Here is a 20,074-nt window from a genome sequence, read left to right on the forward strand (position 1 = left end):
CCACCACATGTAACCAGGTCCTTGAGCAAAAGCAACCCCACTGTGAAAAAGAACCAAATAATAATTGGCTTTCTCATTTATGTAGTAGCCTATATGCATTGTTAGTGATTATAACTATTTAGAAATAGTATCAATTATAACTCTTTTTAGCTGCTTGTCAATATAATCTATCACCTTAAGTATGCACTTTGTTCATAGAAATAGTAGTGTAATGAATAAAATATCTATGTATCATTTATGGAAATAATAGTTTGATGAATGTACTGTGTTATAGACCTTAGCAAAACATAAGATGTGGAAAAAAAAGCCTTTTGTGTAACTAAAAACAGTGTATGACCATCCACTGACCGACCCATCCAAGTGATAAGATAACCGTGACACTAACCAGAACACCAGAGGACAATTAGAGAATGCCATGTGACATTCTAGGAAGACATACTATATCCTTATCAGAGGATGTGAAACAGCAGGTTGGAGACACAAGAAGAAATAAAATATATTGACCTGACACCCAGAATGTCATGCAGATAAGCCCAGAGTGTGAAGAAGTCAGACAAAGGAGTTCTCAAAACATCAGAAAGTTAGCAAGAATGTTTGAATAATGCATGAAACACATGAATATACATGTGTGAAAAACGCACATTATATGATTAGCTCTTCGCAAATATTAAAATTAATATTATATGTGTTATGTTGGAAAGTTATGCTGTATTATTCTCTTTTAAATGGTGTTGAATTAATCTCTTTTAAGTAGTGTGGTAAATATAGTTTTTAGGCTATAGCGTAATACTAAAATAGAAACAATGTGATGTAAGATACTTTTTGTAAGGATACTTTCCTTAGCTTGAGGAATGGACAAGATAATCAAGAAATTCTTTGTATAGAGATAACAGCAAACAGACACCAAGATGTCAAGAGAAGAATTATTGCCTACTTATCGGAAAAACTCAGACTTCGAGGAGCCAAAAATTTACAACATAAGGAGGGGAAGCTGAAATTTAGCAGAAACACCCTGATTTGAAAGGAATGCTTGAATCATGTATGAGATATATGAATATGCAACAGGCTTTTAAGGGTTAATCCTTTGTTAGCAAAGCGTGCTTTGTGGCAGAGAGCGAAAGCACACAACGTCTGTAATACTTTGATTTTTATTGTCTTTTATTGTCCTAACTTTGATTGTCCAAATTCTTATTGTCCTAATTTTTATTAATATTTTTATTACTTATCATTACTATTAAACTTCTAAAATTTTAACACAAGTGAATGGCGTTTTTCGCACATGTATTTCAGTGATGTAGCAGGATAAAGATAACACTGTGTACACCAGTCTGCTCTTTATCTGTTGGCCAGGAGCAGCCCAGCGCTGGAAATATTGTAATTTTTTTTATCCTGTTACTATTACTGTCATTATTATTACTATTAAACTTTTAAAAACTCTGTGGCGGTAACCAGTTGTCAGTTTCTCTGTGTCAGGATTGAAGGCACTTGAGATGGTATTTCATGTTCAGACTCAGGTGTTTATTGCTTTTTTATCAGTAAAACAGTTTCACTTCTGTGAGTTCGGCAGCTTTTCATTAGAAGGCACAAAATGGCTCACAATCTCTTGTTACAAGGTCTTTGAAGACTAAACTATCCAATTAAGAACTGACACCTAGATTATTTCCCCTTTTAACCAATAACTGATCCCAAAGAGCCACGATGCGGACTTTTCTGCCCAATTACAAAATGACACCCAAACCTATGAAGAAGGAGGAAGAAGAAGAAGCATGAAGAAGAAATCCAGGGTGACACCCTGTGCCCGCCATCCTGGTTCCATCCACAACATACTAAAAATCCCAAAAGCTAAATTTCTCAGCAAGCGATACACCTACACTTCTCTCTACAATCTATTTCACACTTTTGTGGATTCCAGTCTATCTTGAAGTCTAGGAAACTTTCTCCAGGTATGAGGGTCAAAGTCAGTGCTCCCCTGGGAGCCAGGGCAGAGCAGAGAAATATTCCCCGTGCCCTGGGTTTCCACAAAACTCTAAGCAGTGAATTCTGGTTTTCACACCACGGATGCATTTGCCTTTCCCCGAGGTGGTACTGATCCAAGTTGCCCTTATCTAATACAGCTCTGATGTGCACCACAGGGACCCCCTCAGGGCTAAATGGGCATCCAGCTCCTGTCACCATGACTTAGGTTGGAAACGGGGGTGTGTGTTCTATTCCTACCTGTCAGAGGTGGGGCAGTTATCTCCTGTTCATTGGGCAGTTCCCTTTATCTCTTCCACAAACCAATCCTCCCTCCAGGAGATCTCTTCTGTTCATGGGTTATTATTGATTAATTATCTCCTGTTCATAGGCCATTAATTATTAATTATCTTCTGTTCATGGGCCAGTGGGTGTCACTGCATGGCTGATAAAATTCCATCATCCCACTGGGAGATGCCCTGCCCAGTGGGAGGAGCCAAGCATTCCTACCTGGATATAATTTGAGGTTTGGCACACCACCTTTGCCCACTGCATTCCCAGAGGAGCAGCTTTCTTCTCCCCTGCATTCCCAGAGGGAGAGCAGGCCCATCTCCAGCAGCCCTGGAGCTCCAGAGGAAAACTCCCCCCTTGTCCAGGATCCCTGCTCCAGCAGAAGCACAGCTGGCACTGCAGGAGGGCTGAGCCACCAGGGAATGGGACTGTGCCACCACCCTGACCCACAGGGGGTCAGCTCTGGTTCTAACTCCATCAGTGTTGTTTTATATTATTGCATATTTTATTTTATTTTATTTTATTTTATTTTATTTTATTATTTTATTTTATTATTTTATTTTATTTTATTTTATTTTATTTTATTTTATTTTATTTTATTATTATTTTATTTTATTTTATTTATTTTCTTGACGGATAAACAACCGTTATTCCTGCTCCCATATCTTTGCCTGAGACCCCCTTAATTCCAAAATTATAATAATTCAGAGGTAGGGGGTTTACATTTTCCATTTCAGGGGAGGTTTCTGCCTGCCTTAGAAAACACCTGTCTTTTTAAACCCAGACACACCAGGACAGAATGTCACCCCCAGACATGGATCCTTCATCCCACCCTTCACCTTAGAATGCTGAGGCCTTTTCTGGGTTGTTGGGGTAGAAAATTCAACTCTTCAGCGATTTGTCCCACCCTCAGAACCCTCTTCCTCCACCTCCTTCTCCTCCTTTTCCTCTTCCTGTCCCTCTTCCTCCTGCCTGCAGGAAATCCTGGAATTCCAGGATAATTTGGGATGCGAAAGCACCTTCAAGACCACTCAGTTCCACCCCTGCCCTGAGGGTTCCTCTGTCCTTCCTCCTCATCCTCCTTCTCCAGAGGGTTAAATTGAAGTAAATCCAGTTTAATAATTGGGAAGAAAAATTAAAATTATTGGAAAGGGAGGCAAAAAAAAGACCAAAAAGTGAAGAACCACAGCCATGGCACATGCAGGGTCCCCCTGTCCCAACATCCTGGTGGCACCTGTGGCTTCACTGTTGTCCCCTCTCTTGTCCTGTCTTGGTGGCCACAGAGGTCATGGTGGCCTTGCTAGTCACAGTGGCCACAGAGGCCATGGTGACTTTAGAGACCTCAGTGACCTTGGTGGCCTCATGGCTTGGGGGGTGCAAGTGGCTTTGTTGACCACGGTGACCACAATGACCATGGTGGTCTTGGCAGCCTGGTGGCTTAGCAGATCCCAGTGGCCACTGCCAGGGCTGCAGTGGCCAGGAGGAGCCCTCCGAGGTGGGGGAGGTCCCCAGGGATGTTCCTGCCTGGGAAGGAAAAGATGGGGGTCAGAGGGGGCTGGGGGAGGTTAAGTGGGACGGGGGACAGAGGTGACAGGGGAAAGGAGGAGCCCTTGGGGTGGGCCAGGGAGTCAGGGGTGCCATGGAGGGGGGTTTAGAGGTGACAGGGGGGTTTGAGGGGCCATGGGAGGGTAGAGGGAGCCAAGGGGTGTCAGAGGGGTCATGGAATGACATAGGGGACAAGGGGGCCACGAGTGGGGGGCATGGTGACAAGGGGAGCCATGGGGGGGTGTCAGGGTGGCCATGGGAGGATCAGGGGTGAGAGGGGCATGTGGGGCCATGGGGAGGGGACAGGGCTCAGGGGTTTGCCATGGGGGTGGTTTAGGGGTGACAGGGGCGCCATGGGGAGGGGACAGGGCTCAGGGGTTTGCCATGGGGGTGGTTTAGGGGTGACAGGGGCGCCATGGGGAGGGGACAGGGCTCAGGGGTTTGCCATGGGGGTGGTTTAGGGGTGACAGGGTGCCATGGGGAGGGGTGACAGGGTGACAGAGCGGTGAGGGGGCCCAGCTCACCTGCGTCAAACACACAGGGCCCATCCCCACAGCGCTGGTCTGCTGAGGGGAGGGACAGCATCAGTGCTGGGGGGTCCCTGTCCCTGTCCCATCCCCCATGTGGGGGTCCCATCCCTGTCCCCAGCACAGGATGTCCCTGTCCTCGCTGTGCTCACAGTGGATGTCCCCAGCAGGTGGTGTCTCTGTCCCCTGTCCCCAGCACTGGGGGTGGCCTTGTCCCCATGCCCACAGTGGGTGTCCCCAGCACTGCGTGTCCCTGTGTCCCCAGCAATGGCTGTTCTTGTCCCCCACCCCACAGGGAGTGTTCCTGTCCCTGTGCCCACAGTGGATGTCCCCAGCACTGGGTGTCCCTGTCCCCAGCACCGTGTGTTCCGCTCCCCACAATTTCACCGAGTGTCCCCAGCACTGGGTGTCCCTATCCCCAGCCCTGGGTGTCCCTGTCCCCAGCATGGGGTGTCCCTGTCCCCTCACCAAGTGTCCCCAGCACGAGGTGTCCCTGTCCCTAGCACAGGGTGTCCCTGTCACCAGCACGAGGTGTCCCTGTCCCCAGCCCTGGGTGTCCCTGGCCCCAGCCCTGGGTGTCCCTGTCCCCAGCATGGGGTGTCCCTGTCCCCTCACCAAGTGTCCCCAGCATGAGTTGTCCCTGTCCCCAGCCCTGGGTGTCCCTGTCCCCATCACAGGGTGTCCCCAGCATGGGGTGTCCCTGACCCCTCACTGAGTGTCCCCAGCCCTGGGTGTCCCTGTCCCCATCACGGGGTGTCCCTGACCCCTCACTCAGTGTCCCCACCCTTGGGTGTCCCTGTCCCCAGCATGGGGTGCCCCTGTCCCCTCACCGAGTGTCCCCAGCCCTGGGTGTCCCTGTCCCCTCACCCTCACCAAGTGTCCCCAGCACAAGGTGTCCCTGTCCCCAGCACGGGGTGCCCCTGTCCCCTCACCAAGTGTCCCCAGCCCTGGGTGTCCCTGTCCCCTCACCCTCACCAAGTGTCCCCAGCACAAGGTGTCCCTGTCCCCAGCACGGGGTGTCCCTGACCCCTCACCGAGTGTCCCCAGCCCTGGGTGTCCCTGTCCCCAGCATGGGGTGTCCCTGTCCCCTCACCGAGTGTCCCCAGCCCTGGGTGTCCATGTCCCCTCCCCAGGTGTCCCCAGCCCTGGGTGTCCCTGTCCCCAGCCCTGGGTGTCCCTGTCCCCAGCACGGGGTGTCCCTGACCCCTCACCAGGTGTCCCCGTCCCCCAGGCAATGTCCCCTGTGCTGTCACCTCGCAGCCACTCGCAGTTGTAGTTGCTGAAGGTCCCGGTGGAGCGCAGCTGGATCCGCGCCTTGTCCCCACTCTTGGTGACGTTGGCGACGTCGGTGACCTCGAAGGTCTCGAAGGGCGGGATCAGCACCTCCTCCTCGTGCGGGAAGAAGGAGAATTCCCGGATGGCCGCGCCCTGGCAGGTGAGCACCTGGAAGGCCGCGTCCGTGCCGAAGCCCCAGGAGCTCTCGTTGCGCAGCGACGCCGACGCGAAGTGACCGAAGCGCACGGTGTCACCGCGCCGCGCCTCGAAGCGCACCCCGCGCACGCCCCGGAACACGCGGTGACACCGGGATCCCTGAGCGGCCCGCAGCGTCCCCAGGGCCTGTGGGGAAAATGCGCATTTTATTGATATAGCGAATATTAACGTCATTATTAATATTAAAATATGCGTATTTTATTGATATCACAAATATTAATATTATTATTGTTAATATTAAAATATGCATATTTTATTGATATCACAAATATTAATATTATTATTAATATTAGAATATGCGTGTTTTATTGATGTCGCAAATATTAATATTATATATATTTATAATATATAATGTAATATAAAATATTACATGCGTTATGTTATAAAGTTATGCTGCGTTAATTTTTTCTTAAGTAGTGTGGTAGTACTTTTCTTGAGTAGTTTTAGGTTATAATATAAAGTTAAAATAGAAATTGTGCTATGTTCTTGTAGTGAATGCCTCAAGTGTGAGGCTTGACAACATTTTTCTCAGAATGGAGTAATAAATAAATACCTTCTCAGAGGGCTGATTTATTATGTTATATATTATATTAAAATACTACATAAAAACTATACTAAAAGAACAGAGAGAGAGGAAGGATCAGAAGGCTACAAAGACCAAGAATAGAATAGAAAATTAATAGAATAGAATAGAATAGAATAGAACAGAAAATAGAATAGCATAGAAAATGAATAGAATAGGATAGAATAGAATAGAATAGAATAGAATAGAATAGAATAGAATAGAATGCATAACAAAATCTCGTGACCCCTCACAGCCTCGGCACAGGTGGCTGTGATTGGTTATCAATTATAAACAATCCACATGGACCAGGGGAAGATGCCCCTGCTGCATTCTACAGCAGCACAGTTCTTGTTTTTATTATTTCCATTTCTCTCCTGAGGCTCTCAGCTCCTCCGGACAGGAAAAATCCTAGCAGAGGATTTTTCATAAAATATCATAGCTACACTATGTAAGGACTCACACCAAGACAGCGGCCACAGGACACCTAAATCTTTCAAAGAAAAAGTATGTATTGCCCCATTATCAGAAGAAACGAACTTCTTCCTGCCTCGCTCAGCCCTGAAGACACCATCAGGATTCAGAGGAAGAAGTTGACAGTGAGCAGACAGAATCCTCTGCTTGGATGGAAATTATGCATCAGGATGAGGTGTATGAATATGCAATGGGCTATTGCTTTTAAGGGTTAATCCTCTGTTAAAGTGTGTCCTTTTTTGGGCTTATTTTGCCCAGAAAGAGGTACCTGGACTATCTGTAACTCTTTGTTTTTATTGTCTTGTACTGTCCTAATGTCAATTGCCCAATTTTTTATTACTCTAATTATATTATATGACTATTTTGATAACCATTTTATTACTATTAAACTTTTAAAATTCTAAAAGCAAGTGATTGGCGTTTTCCCCACCTGGGTCAGCAGGAAGTGCAGCGTTTTGAAGTGGAAGTTGTCCCGGTACTCGCGGCGGGAGCGCCCGGCCGCGCGCACGGCCGCGTTGAACTCGCGGTGTAACGGCACCGGCGCCGTGTAGGCCAGCAGGGCCACGGCCTGGGCTGGGGACAGAGGGGACCCGGGGGACCGAGGGGACCCAGGGGAGCCAGGGGACAGCCGGACGCGCCACTCGGCCGCGGCCAGAGCCCAGGCCTCGGCGAAGGCAGCGCCGTGCCGGAGCTCGGAGTGGTTGAGGGCCGGCAGCGCGGCGGCCATGGCGCGGCCGCAGCCCCGGTACTGGTCATCGAAGGAGTCCCGGGCCATGTCCAGGGCCACCACCACGGCGGTGGCACTGTCACCGGGGGGCACGGTGGTGGCCGCGGTCAGTGCGGTCATCGCCAGGAGGGTCAGGGTCAGCGGGTCCATGGTGGGGAGGCCGTGGGGTGTCCCCAGTGCGGGGACACTGAGGGGACAGAAAAGGGCACTGGGGACACTGTGGGGCACTGAGGGACACTGAGGGCCCCCCCACCCCGGGTATTTTTAGGGGGTCCCCGCCCCTCCCCCCCAGTGAACCAGAACCACAAATGGGAGGGACTGGGATGGACTGGGAATGGACTGGGATGGACTGGGAATGCACTGGGAGGGCACTGGGAGTGACTGGGAGGGCATTGGGAGGGCACTGGGAGAGCACTGGGAGGGACTGGGAGGGCACTGGGAGTGACTGGGAGGGCATTGGGAGAGAACTGGGAGGGCACTGGGAGGACACTGGGAGGACACTGGGAGGCACTGGGAGGCACTGGGAGGGCACTGGGAGGGCACTGGGAGTGACTGGGGGACACTGGGAGTGACTGGGAGGGCACTGGGAGGGCAGTGGGAATGACAGGGAGGGACTGGGAGTGACTGAGAGCCACTGGGAGTGACTGGGAGGGCACTGGGAGGGACTGGGAGGGCACTGGGAATGACTGGGAGGGACTGGAAAGGGGACTGGGAGGGTACTAGGATGAACTGGGAGGGCACTGGGAGCACTGGGAGTGTTGGGGCTGTCTGCAGGGGCTCAGCTCCCAGTGCTCCCAGTTACTTCCAGTATCTTCCCAGTGCTTCCCAGTATCCTCCCAGTCACGCTCCACTCACTCCTTGGTGCCTCCCAGTCCCTCCCAGTCCCTCCCAGTACTCCCCAAGCATTTCCCAGTGCCTCCCAGTCCCTCCCAGCACCCTCCAGTTCCTCTCGGCCATCCCCCGACTGCTCCCAGTCACTCCCAGTACATCCCCTCAGCTCCCAGTCACTCCCAGTCACTCCCAGTATATCCAGTCATCTCCCAGTCATCCCCCAGTCCTTCCCAGCTGCTCCCAGTCCCCCCAGTTTCCACTCACTGTCGCCTCCCAGTCCCTCCCCAGCCAATCCCAGTTTTCCCCAGCAGCTCCCAGTCCGTCCCAGTCCCTCCCAGTCCCCCCCAATCCCCTCCCAGTCCCTTCCAGTATCCCCCAATCCCCCCCCAGTCCCTCACTGGGAGAGGAACTGGGGATACTGGGATCACTGGGGGGGCAGTGGTGGCACTGGTGACACTGGGAACATTGTCCGGGGGGGTGGTGGCCCTGCTGTCCCCTCTGTGACCCCCGTGTGACCCCTGTGTGACCCCAGGCAGGACCCGTGGCAGCAGTGTCCCCTCACCGCGGTGGCACCCGCGGGACTGCGGGGGACCCTTCCAGAGTGCCACCCTCCCCGTGTCACCATGCCTCCCCTCCGTGTCCCCCCCATGGTGTCCCCCATGTTGTGCCCCTCGCCACCCCCCCATGTCCTCCTGCTGTCCCCTCCCACGTCACTCCACGTCCCCAAGGTGTCACCCCTTGGTGTCAACCTCAAGGTGTCCCCATGGTGTCACCTCCCGGTGCCCACCTTGGCGTTGTCCCCACGGTGTCCCCGCTGTGTTCATCCATCCCTCCCTCTCCTGGTGTCCCCCAGGGTGTCCCCATTGTCCCCACCGCCTTCCCCCTGGTGTCCCTTGTGTCCCCAAGGTGTCCTGCTGCTCCCCCTCCATGTCCACCTGGTGTCCCCATGGTGTCCCCATTGTCCCTACCACCATCCCCCTGGTGTCCCTTGTGTCCCCAAAGTGTCCTGCTGCTGTCCCTCCATGTCCATCTCATGTCCCCACGATGTCCCCATCCTGGTGTCCCCCATGTCCCCCAGGTGTCCTGCTGCTGTCCGTCCATGTCCATCTCATGTCCCCACGATGTCCCCATCCTGGTGTCCCCCATGTCCCCCAGGTGTCCTGCTGCTGTCCGTCCATGTCCATCTCATGTCCCCACGATGTCCCCATCCTGGTGTCCCCCATGTCCCCCAGGTGTCCTGCTGCTGTCCGTCCATGTCCATCTCATGTCCCCAAGGTGTCCCCAAGGTGTCCCCATGGTGTCCCCCATGTCCCCAAGGTGTCCTGCTGCTCCCCCTCCATGTCCACCTGGTGTCCCCACGGTGTCCCCATTGTCACCACTCCCATCCCTCTGGTGTCCCCAGGATGTCCTGCTGCCGTCCCTCCATGTCCATCTCATGTCCCCACGATGTCCCCATCCTGGTGTCCCCCATGTCCCCCAGGTGTCCTGCTGCTGTCCGTCCATGTCCATCTCATGTCCCCAAGGTGTCCCCAAGGTGTCCCCATGGTGTCCCCCATGTCCCCAAGGTGTCCTGCTCCTGTCCGTCCATGTCCATCTCATGTCCCCAAGGTGTCCCCATGGTGTCCCCATTGTCACCACCTCCATCTCTCTGGTGTCCCCCATGTCCCCACAGTGTCCTGCTGCTACCATCCATGTCCATCTCATGTCCCCATGGTGTCCCCATCCTGGTGTCCCCCATGTCCCCAAGGTGTCCTGCTGCCGTCCGTCCATGTCCATCTCATGTCCCCAAGGTGTCCCCAAGGTGTCCCCATGGTGTCCCCCATGTCCCCAAGGTGTCCTGCTGCCATCCCTCCATGTCCATCTCATGTCCCCACGATGTCCCCATTGTCACCACCCCTATCCCCATGGTGTCCGTTGTGTCCCCAAGGTGTCCCCCTGCTGTCCCTCCATGTCCACCTGGTGTCCCCACGGTGTCCCCATTGTCACCACTCCCATCCCCCTGGTGTCCCCCATGTCCCCAAGGTGTCCCCCTGCTACTCCTGCATGTCCACCTGGTGTCCCCATGGTGTTCCCATTGTCACCACCCCCATCCCCATGGTGTCCCTTGTGTCCCCAAAGTGTCCTGCTGCTACCATCCATGTCCACCTGGTGTCCCCATGGTGTCCCCATTGTCACCACTCCCATCCCTCTGCTGTCCCCACAGTGTCCTGCTGCTCCCCCTCCATGTCCATCTCATGTCCCCATGGTGTCCCCATGGTGTCCCACATGTCCCCAAGGTGTCCTGCTGCTCCTCCTCCATGTCCCCAAGGTGTCCCCATGGTGTCCCCCATTGTCACCACTCCCATCCCTCTGGTGTCCCCAAATTGTCCTGCTGCTACCCCTCTATTCCATCTCATGTCCCCATGGTGTCCCCACGGTGTCCCCATTGTCACCACTCCCATCCTTCTGGTGTTCCCAAGGTGTCCTGCTGCTACCATCCATGTCCATCTCATGTCTCCATGGTGTCCCCATGGTGTCCCTTGTGTCCCCAAGGTGTCCTGCTGCTCCCCCTCTATTCCCCCTCATGTCCCCATGGTGTCCCCATGGTGTCCCCATGGTGTCCCCACGGTGTCCCCATTGTCACCACCTCCATCTCTCTGGTGTCCCCAAGGTGTCCCCCTGCTACCATCCATGTCCATCTCATGTCCCCGTGGTGTCCCCATCCTGGTGTCCCCCATGTCCCCAAGGTGTCCTGCTGCTGTCCCTCCATGTCCATCTCATGTCCCCAAGGTGTCCCCGTGGTGTCACCACTGTCACCACTCCTATCCCCATGGTGTCCCCCATGTCCCCACAGTGTCCTGCTGCTACCATCCATGTCCATCTCATGTCCCCACGGTGTCCCCACCCTGGTGTCCCCCATGTCCCCACAGTGTCCTGCTGCTACCATCCATGTCCATCTCATGTCCCAAAGGTGTCCCCACGGTGTCCCCCATGTCCCCAAGGTGTCCCCCTGCTACCATCCATGTCCATCTCATGTCCCCATGGTGTCCCCACCCTGGTGTCCCCCATGTCCCCACAGTGTCCTGCTGCTACCATCCATGTCCATCTCATGTCCCCACGGTGTCCCCATCCTGGTGTCCCCCATGTCCCCTCAGTGTCCCCCGCTGTCCCCCCAGGACCTGCTCCGGGCCATCAGTGGGACCCTCATCTTCCTCGTGGCGGCCCTGGTGGCCTTGGCCTCGTCCCGTGATGCCCTGGCTGCCACCACCTTTGTGAGTGTCCCCAAACCCCGCCCCGTCCCTGAGCCCCGCCCCTGAGTGACCGGGCCACGCCCCCGAGTGACCGGGCCACGCCCCTTCCCCTCCCCCCAGACCTTCAGCCTGGTCCTGGCCTTGGTCTTCGCCTTCGACACCTTTGTCACCTTCCGCACGCGGGTGGCCCCGGGACAGGGTGAGGGGCACTGGGGACACCCTGGGGTGGGGCTGGGGACACCTGGGACACCCGGGACACCCTGAGTTGGGGCTGGGGAGAGTGGGACACACTTGGATGAGGTTAGGGAACACCTGGGACGTCCATGGGTGGGGTTGGGGGACACCTGGGACACCGTTGGGTGGGGTTAGGGGACACCTGGAACACCCTGGGGTGGGGTTGGGGACACTTGGGACACCCTGGAGTGAGGCTGGGGACACCTGAGACACCCTGGAGTGGGGTTGGGGGACACCTGGGATGTCAATGGGTGGGGTTTGGGGACACCTGGGACACCTTTGGGTGGGGTTTGGGACACCTGGGACACTCTGGGGTGGGGTTGGGGACACCTGGGACATCCATGGATAGGACTGGGGACACCTGGGATGTCCATGGGTGGGGCTGGGGGACACCTGGGACACCTTTGGGTGGGGCTAGGGACACCTGGGACACCCTTGGGTGGGGCTGGGGACACCTGGGACACCCTGGGGTGGGGTTAGGGGACACCTGGGATGTCAATGGGTGGGGTTTGGGGACACCTGGGACACCTTTGGGTGGGGTTGGGAACACCTGGGATGTCCATGGGTAAGGCTGGGGGACACTGGGGACACCCTTGAGTGGGGCTGGAGACCTCTGGGACACTCTTGGGTGGGGTTGGGGATATCTAGGACACCCTTGGGTGGGGTTGGGGGACACCTGGGACGACCATGGGTAGGGTTGGGGACATATGGGACACCCTTGGGTGGGGTTGGGGGACACCTGGATCATCTTTCTCCACCATGTCCAACTGTTCCTCCTCCAGATCCTGACATGGAGGACAGCTGATGGTCACCGCCCCCCACCACTGTCTCATCATCCTCTGGGTCCAGTCCGCCATCCCCCACCCCAAAAATTAAACCTTGTCCCACAGCTGGTGCTGCTCAGGGTCGTGTTTTTGGCGTGGGGTGGGGCAGGGTGGCCGAGGGGACATTGTGTCCCTTCTGTGGCTCATTAATGAATTAATTATGGCATTGGGGTCCCCTCGTCTTGGACAGGGGGTAGGGGGTGTCACTGGTGGGGAGAGGGTCTGCTGTGAGGTTTGGAGTCACTCATGATGGGGGGTCCATCATCATCATCACGGCTCCATCATGGTGGTGGTGGGTCCATCTCATCATCATTGTGGGTCCATCTTGGTGGTGGTGAGTGACTTGTATCATGGTGGGGTGTCCCCTGTTGTGGTGTGGGGGGTCCTTCATGATGTCATCATGGTGGGTCCCTCATGGTGGTGGCAGACCCCTCATCTCATCATCATTGCGGGTCCATCTTGGTGGTGGTGGGTCCATCTCATTATCATTGTGGGTCCATCTTGGTGGTGGTGAGTGACTTGTATCATGGTGGGGTGTCCCCTGTTGTGGTGTGGGGGGTCCTTCATGGTGTCATCATGGTGGGTCCCTCACGGTGGTGGCGGATCCCTCATCACAGGGGCAGGTCACTCATCATGGTGGTCACACGTCTCTTATCATGGTGGGGGGCCCACTGTGGTGGTCAGTCCCTCAACAAGGGGTGATGGACCCCTCATGGCGATGGTGGGTCCCTCATCATCGTGACTGGTCAGTCATTGTCATGATGGGACCTTCATCTTGGTGGGTCTCTCATGGTGTGTCCCTTGTGGTGGCAGTGGAGTCACTCATGGTGGTGGGTCACTCATGGCAGGTCCTTCATAGGGACGGGTCACTCCTCATCGTGCAGCTTCTGGAGTGGGGTGGGAGAGAAGACAGAAGGTCCAGGGGGGGTTGTGGGGCAGCTGTGGGGGGTGACAGGGGGTGACAGGGGGTCCCACCTTGGCTCCGATGTCGCGGCTCTTGGCCCGCAGTTTGTTGACCTGGGACTCGGCGATGTCCGCGCGTTCCTCAGCCTCGTCCAGCTCGTGCTGCGCCTTCCGGAACTTGGCCAGGTTGGTGTTGGCCTGTTCCTCCTGGGGGGACAAATGTTCGGGGGGTTGGTTCCGGGGAAGGACATCCTCCTGCCACCCCCACACCTGAGATGGCTTCAAGAGCCTGTCTATCCATCCTTCTCTTCCACTAATCCATCCATCATCCATCCATCCATCCATCCATCCATCCATCCATCCATCCATCCCTCCATCCATCATCCATCCATCATCCATCCATCCATCCATCCCTCCATCCATCCGTCCGTCCGTCCATCCCTCTGTCCCATTCACCCACCGCCTCCTCCGCCTGTCTCTTGTAGGCCTTGACTTTCATCTGCAGCTTGTCCACCAGGTCCTGCAGCCGCAGCAGGTTCTTCTTGTCCTCCTCCGTCTGGGGGAACAGGGACAGGGATGGACACTGGACCAGAGCACAGCCAGAGCTCCTGGGCCTCAGTTTCCCTTCCCAGAGACTTTCTGTATTCCCCTGGCCACCAGGTCAATGCTCTGGGCCACCCATGTCCCTGTGGTCACCCCATCAACATTCTGGGTTGACCACATCCCTGGGGCCACCATCTCTGCCAGTTTTTGATCCCCCACAGTGTGACTGAAGAGAGGCTGTGCTGTGGTGGCTTCATCTGGTAGCTGTGTTTGACCCACCCAGGTGGTGTCACCTGGCGGCTGAGCTCCATGACTCCATCCATCCATCCATCCATCCATCCGTCCGTCCGTCCATTCCTCTGTCCCATTCACCCACCGCCTCCTCCGCCTGTCTCTTGTAGGCCTTGACTTTCATCTGCAGCTTGTCCACCAGGTCCTGCAGCCGCAGCAGGTTCTTCTTGTCCTCCTCCGTCTGGGGGAACAGGGACAGGGATGGACACTGGACCAGAGCCCAGCCAGAGCTCCTCGGCCTCAGTTTCCCTTCCCAGAGACTTCCTGTATCCCCCTGGCCACCAGGTCAATGCTCTGGGTCATCCACTTCCCTTTGGTTGCTCAATGAATGTTCTGGGTCATGTTTGTTCCTGTGGCCATGCAGTCAATGTCTTGGGCCACCCATGTCCCTGTGGTCACCCCATCAACATTCTGGGTTGACCACATCCCTGGGGCCACCATCTCTGCCAGTTTTTGATCCCCCACAGTGTGACTGAAGAGAGGCTGTGCTGTGGTGGCTTCATCTGGTAGCTGTGTTTGACCCACCCAGGTGGTGTCACCTGGTGGCTGAGCTCCATGACCCACCTCAATGGTCACACTTGTAGTTGAGTTTGACCTACCTTAACGGTCTCACCTCTCTCTGGGCTCCCTGACCCACCCAGGTGGTGTCACCTGGCGGCTGAGCTCCATGACTGACCTCAATGGTCTCTTCTCTACCTGATCTCCATGACAGGCCCAGGTGCTCTTACCTGGTATCTGAGTCTCACCTCCATGGTCTCACCTGGTACCTGACTCTCACCCCCGTGGTCTCACCTGGTAGCTGAGCTCCTTCACCCACCCCTATGGTCTCACCTCCATGGTCTCACCTGGTTCCTGAGTCTCACCCCGTGGTCTCACCTGGTAGCTGAGCTCCTTGATGCGCCGCTCGGACTTGCGCAGCCCCTTGACGCTCTCGGCGTTGCGCTTCTGCTCGGCCTCCAGCTCGTTCTCCAGCTCCCGCACGCGCCCCTCCAGCTTCTGCAGCTGCTTCTTGCCGCCCTTGAGCGCCAGCTGCTCGGCCTCGTCCAGCCGCAGCTGCAGGTCCTTGATGGTCTGCTCCATGTTCTTCTTCATCCGCTCCAGGTGCGCGCTCGTGTCCTGCTCCTTCTTCAGCTCCTCTGCCATCATGGCCGCCTGCCCGCGGGGGGACAAGCAGGGGGTCCATGGCACGTTCTCCATGCTGGCCCCGGTGATGGCCCCACCGCGACACTCACATCGGTGATGGCCTTCTTGGCCTTCTCCTCGGCATTCCGGCACTCCTGGACAGCCTCCTCCACCTCTGTCTGCAGCTGGGAGATGTCACCTTCCATCTTCTTCTTCTGGTTGATGAGGCTGGTGTTCTGGGGGGACAGGGAGGGACCTCAGAGTTTTCCCTGGGGTGCTGCCCTGTTCCTCAGACCCCTGGTTATCTCTGCAGGTTGACGGATCTTCTGGAGATCTTGGTGACACAACACAGAAATTAACACCACCCTTCTGTACATCAACTAGATGTTCCTTGGACCTTCCATAGACCAACCCAACTTCCTCCAGACCAACCTTTCAGGACGAGGGGGAGATGTTGGATCTGCACCACCCTGAGCCACCCTGAGCTCCCTAGCCAACCAATCAGAGCTGGAGAAGCCCTGGATGGAGGTGCCCCCTCTCCTGGCAGGCAGGTGAGGTCTCACCTGTGAGTGGAGGAGCTGGACCCTCTCGCTGGCCTCGATCAGCTCCTGCTCGGCCAATTTCCGGGCCCTCTCGGTCTGTTCCACCAGGCCCCGGAGCTCCTCCAGCTCGGACTGCAGCAGGGTGTTCCTGCGCTCCACCATGGCCACGTTCTCCTTCAGGTCCTCCCCGACCCTTGCCGCATCATCCAGCTGCAGCTGTGTGTCCTGGGGGGTGGTGGAAAGGGGTGGTGGGTCCACCCAACCATGGGGTGGGTGGGGAGGGAGAGGAACCACCCCTGTTGGATGGTGGGACCTCCAACACCCCAAGGTCCCCATGGACAGGTTTCTTCTGGTACTTCCTATACCCCAATATTCCTCTGTTACTTTGAGGTACCTCTTATACCTCAATGTCCCTGTGGACAGATAGCTTCAGACACCTCCTACACCCCAATGTCCCTGTGATACCTTGAGGTGGTACCTCCATATCCCATTGGACAGGTACCTTCAGGCACCTCTGGCACCTTCATGTCCCTGTGGAACCTTCAGGTATCTCCTACCTCTCCACGCCACATGGACAGGTACCTTCAGGTACCTCCTACACCTCCATGTCCCCATGGAACCTTCAGATACCTTCTACACCTTCATATCCCCGTGGGACCTTCAGGTCCCTCCTACACCTCCATGTCCCCGTGGAACCTTCAGATACCTCCTTCACCTCCATGTCCTCATGGAACCTTCAGGCACCTCCTACCCCTCCGTGCCACATGGACAGATACCTTCTACACCTTCATATCCCCATGGGACCTTCAGGTACCTCATATACCTCCATGTCCCTGTGGAACCTTCAGGTACCTCCTGCACCTCCATGTCCCTGTGGAACCTTCAGGTACCTCCGGCACCTCCATGTCCCTGTGGAACCTTCAGGCATCTCCTACCTCTCCACGCCACATGGACAGGTACCTTCAGGTACCTCCTACCCCTCCATGTCCCTGTGGAACCTTCAGGTACCTCTGGCACCTTCATGTCCCCATGGAACCTTCAGATACCTCCTTCACCTCCATGTCGCCATGGAACCTTCAGATACCTCCTACACCTCCACGTCCCCATGGAACCTTCAGGCACCTCCTACCCCTCCGTGCCACATGGACAGATACCTTCTACACCTTCATATCCCCATGGGACCTTCAGGTCCCTCCTACACCTCCATGTCTCATGGAACCTTCAGGTACCTCCTACACCTCCATGTCCCCGTGGAACCTTCAGGCACCTCCTACCCCTCCATGCCACATGGACAGATACCTTCTACACCTTCATATCCCCATGGGACCTTCAGGTACTTCCTACACCTCCATGTTCCTGTGGAACCTTCAGGTACCTCCTACACCTCCACGTCCCCGTGGAACCTCCAGGCATGGCCTACCTTTCCATGTCGCATGGACAGGTACCTTCAGGTAGCCTTGCAGAGCCTTGACCTGCTTCTGGGCCTCGTTGGCACCGCGGTTGGCGTGGCTGAGCTGGATCTCCATCTCGTTGAGGTCTCCCTCCATCTTCTTCTTCAGCCTCAGGGCCTCGTTGCGGCTCCGGGTCTCGGCGTCCAGCGAGGTCTGGAGCGACTCCACCACGCGCAGGTGGTTGCGCTTCACCTGCTCCATCTCCTCCTCCTTCTCGCCCAGCTTCCGCTCGTACTCCGCCTTCACCTGGTTGAACTCCAGCTGCGCCCTCAGGATCTTCCCCTCCTCATGCTCCAGGGAGGCCTGGGGAGGACAGAGAGGACCTTGAGGACCACAGAGGATGGACGTCCCACCAGGAGAACGCAGGGATCGGGTGGGACGGGGCTTGATCCACCTCAGCCTCTTCCAGAGCAGCTTGGAGCTCGAGCTTCTCGGCATCCAGCTGTTTCCGGACCTTCTCCAGCTCATGGATGGATTTGTTGCCAGCGCCGAGCTGCTCCGTGAGGTCCGAGATCTCCTCTGCCCAGGTGAGACCCCGTCAGACCCCGTGGGAAATGGGGGGGAACGCCCAGGTGGGCAGAGGGACCTGTGGTGTCACCTTGGAGATTCTTGTTCTCCCTCTTGAAGGTCTCCAGGTGCTCGAGGGACTCCTCATAGATGTTCCTCAGCTTGAAGAGGTCAGTGCTGAGGGCCCTGGCCTCCTTCTGTGATGCCTCCAGCTCCGTCTGTGACTCCTCGTACTTCTGCTTCCACTCGGCCAACACCTGGGGACAGCCAGGTGTCACCCCACAGCCACCTGGCCCCACCCAGCTGCCCCCAACCTGCCACACCTGCCCACCTTGTCAAAGTTCCTCTGCTTCTTGTCCAGGGCAGCGGCAGCCGCGTTCGACCGCTCCACGTCGGCCATCAGGTCCTCGATCTCGTTCTGCAGCCGGTGCTTGGTCTTCTCCAGAGAGGAGCATTTGGCGTTGACGGCCTCCACGGCCTCCTCGGCCTCCTGCAGCCGCTGCGCCAGCTTCTTCCTGCCCCAGGGACCACCTGGGGTCACCCGCAGGCCAGGTGGGGCCACTTGAACCTTCTCCCACCCAGCCACTAGGCAAGGTTCTTCTCTACATCTCCTCTACCATCTCCAGGTCACTCTACCTCCTCCAGAACCTTCTTCAGGAACTTCTCCTCTCCAGTGGGTGGTCTCCACCCTGACCCCACAGGAGTTACATCCATAGGGAGGTGACTCAAAATCTAAAACCTTTCCCAGAACATTTTCCGGTGGTTTCCACCTCCCCAGCCCCACAGAATCTCCATCTATGGGGCAAGACTCACATGTCCTCCTCCAGAACTTTCTGCAGCGGGTGGTCTCCACCCCTGACCCCACAGAAGCTCCACCCATGGGGCAATGACTCACTTAGACTCCTCCAAAACCTTCTCCAGAACATTCTCCCAAGGGTGATCTCCACCCCTCTGACCCCACAGAAGCTCCACCCATGGGGCAATGACTCACTTGGCCTCCTCCAGCTCCTCGGTGCGTTGGATGGCATCTGTCTCATACTTGGTCCTCCACTGGGCCACCTCGGAGTTGGCCTTGGAGAGCGAGCGCTGGAGCTCGGCCTTGGCCTCGGTCTCCTCCTCGTACTGCTCCCGCAGCAGGTCCCCGTCGTGCCGGGCTGACTGCAGGGCGTGTGCCAGCGCATTCTTGGCCTGGTGAGGAGAAGGTGGCACCGTCGGGTCCAGGTCACCTGGAGTCCTCTTGGGTGTCTCTGGCTCAGCAAGAGCTGGTCTTCATCACCACAACCCCACCAGACCTTCTGTAGACCAAGCCAAGCTTCTCCAGACCAACCCAAGCCTATCTGGATCTTCCATAGACCAAGCCAACCTTCTCCAGACCAACCCAACCCTATTTAGAGCTTCCATAGACCAAGCCAAGCTTCTCCAGACCAACCCAACCCAGCTTTCCTTGGACCATATTTAGACCAGACCCTATTTAAACCTTCCTCAGACCTTCTGCAGACCAACCCATCATCTTCCAGGTCAACCCAACTTTCCTACACCTTCAGGAGAAGGTGGTACCATTGGATCCAGGTCAACTTGAACTTCCTGGGGTCTCCAGCTCAGCAGGAGCTTGTCTTCATCACCTCAATGCAATGAGACCTTCCATAGACTAACCCAACCTACTCCAGGCCAATCCAACCTTCCTTGGACATTACAAAGATCAACTCAACCCCCCCAGACCAACTCAGCCCCCCCTGGACCTTCTATGGTGGAACTGCCTGTAGATGGACCCACCCAACCCCCCCATTCTGAACCAGTGACCACAAGGGTGAAGGACACCTGTGACCCACTTTGACCCCCCCAGGTCTTCTCAGCCCCACCAGACCCCACCTTCATCTCTTCCTCCAGCTGCCTCCGCAGGTCCTCCAGCTGCTGGGTGTAGGACACCTTCCCACGGGTCAGCTGGGACACCAGCGCCTCCTTCTCCTCCAGCTGCCGCGACAGCTCACCTGCACGGGTGGGCGGGGCTTCAGGTGGGGGGTGGGGC

General features: G+C 56.0%; 3 protein-coding genes across 8 annotated transcripts in view; 1 reads left to right on the top strand and 2 right to left on the bottom strand.

Moving 5' to 3' along the window:
- Positions 1–3,023: 3,023 nt before the first annotated feature.
- LOC120504158 (GPI-linked NAD(P)(+)--arginine ADP-ribosyltransferase 1-like) lies at positions 3,024–9,180 on the bottom strand. Of its 3 annotated transcripts, none has more exons than XM_039713344.1 (5): positions 9,175–9,180; positions 7,274–7,757; positions 5,570–5,933; positions 4,314–4,352; positions 3,024–3,768 (listed from the first exon to the last, which is right to left on the bottom strand). In XM_039713344.1, the coding sequence occupies exons 2-5, from the start codon at positions 7,718–7,720 to the stop codon at positions 3,683–3,685; spliced, it is 936 nt and encodes a 311-aa protein (XP_039569278.1). In that variant the 5' UTR covers positions 7,721–7,757; positions 9,175–9,180; the 3' UTR covers positions 3,024–3,682. The 3 variants fall into 3 exon arrangements, with proteins under 3 accessions (XP_039569278.1, XP_039569277.1, XP_039569276.1); XM_039713343.1 differs by having other exon boundaries at positions 4,314–4,355; XM_039713342.1 differs by having other exon boundaries at positions 4,314–4,355; positions 5,528–5,933.
- Positions 9,181–11,471: 2,291 nt separating this feature from the next.
- Positions 11,472–12,754, top strand: LOC120504157 (CKLF-like MARVEL transmembrane domain-containing protein 5). The gene is made up of 3 exons (XM_039713341.1): positions 11,472–11,652; positions 11,752–11,830; positions 12,648–12,754. Exons 1-3 carry the CDS (start codon positions 11,479–11,481, stop codon positions 12,668–12,670), a joined length of 276 nt encoding a protein of 91 aa, XP_039569275.1. The 5' UTR covers positions 11,472–11,478; the 3' UTR covers positions 12,671–12,754.
- Positions 12,755–13,128: 374 nt separating this feature from the next.
- The window catches only part of LOC120504156 (myosin-6), a 21,221-nt gene continuing 14,275 nt past the window's right edge, over positions 13,129–20,074 (bottom strand). For all 4 annotated transcript variants that reach the window (XM_039713336.1, XM_039713338.1, XM_039713339.1 and 1 more), the window contains 12 exons: positions 19,918–20,036; positions 19,040–19,236; positions 18,380–18,563; positions 18,140–18,305; positions 17,936–18,060; positions 17,536–17,844; positions 16,112–16,315; positions 15,659–15,784; positions 15,303–15,578; positions 14,512–14,607; positions 13,665–13,799; positions 13,129–13,576 (listed from right to left, as the gene is read on the bottom strand). In XM_039713336.1, the coding sequence (XP_039569270.1) occupies positions 13,556–13,576; positions 13,665–13,799; positions 14,512–14,607; positions 15,303–15,578; positions 15,659–15,784; positions 16,112–16,315; positions 17,536–17,844; positions 17,936–18,060; positions 18,140–18,305; positions 18,380–18,563; positions 19,040–19,236; positions 19,918–20,036 (1,958 nt within the window). In that variant the 3' untranslated portion in view covers positions 13,129–13,555. The remainder of the gene's footprint in view (positions 13,577–13,664; positions 13,800–14,511; positions 14,608–15,302; positions 15,579–15,658; positions 15,785–16,111; positions 16,316–17,535; positions 17,845–17,935; positions 18,061–18,139; positions 18,306–18,379; positions 18,564–19,039; positions 19,237–19,917; positions 20,037–20,074) is intronic.

This window comes from Passer montanus, unplaced genomic scaffold (assembly GCF_014805655.1).
Source record: "Passer montanus isolate IOZ18808 unplaced genomic scaffold, ASM1480565v1 scaffold286, whole genome shotgun sequence".
Classification (NCBI taxonomy): Eukaryota; Metazoa; Chordata; class Aves; order Passeriformes; family Passeridae; genus Passer; species Passer montanus.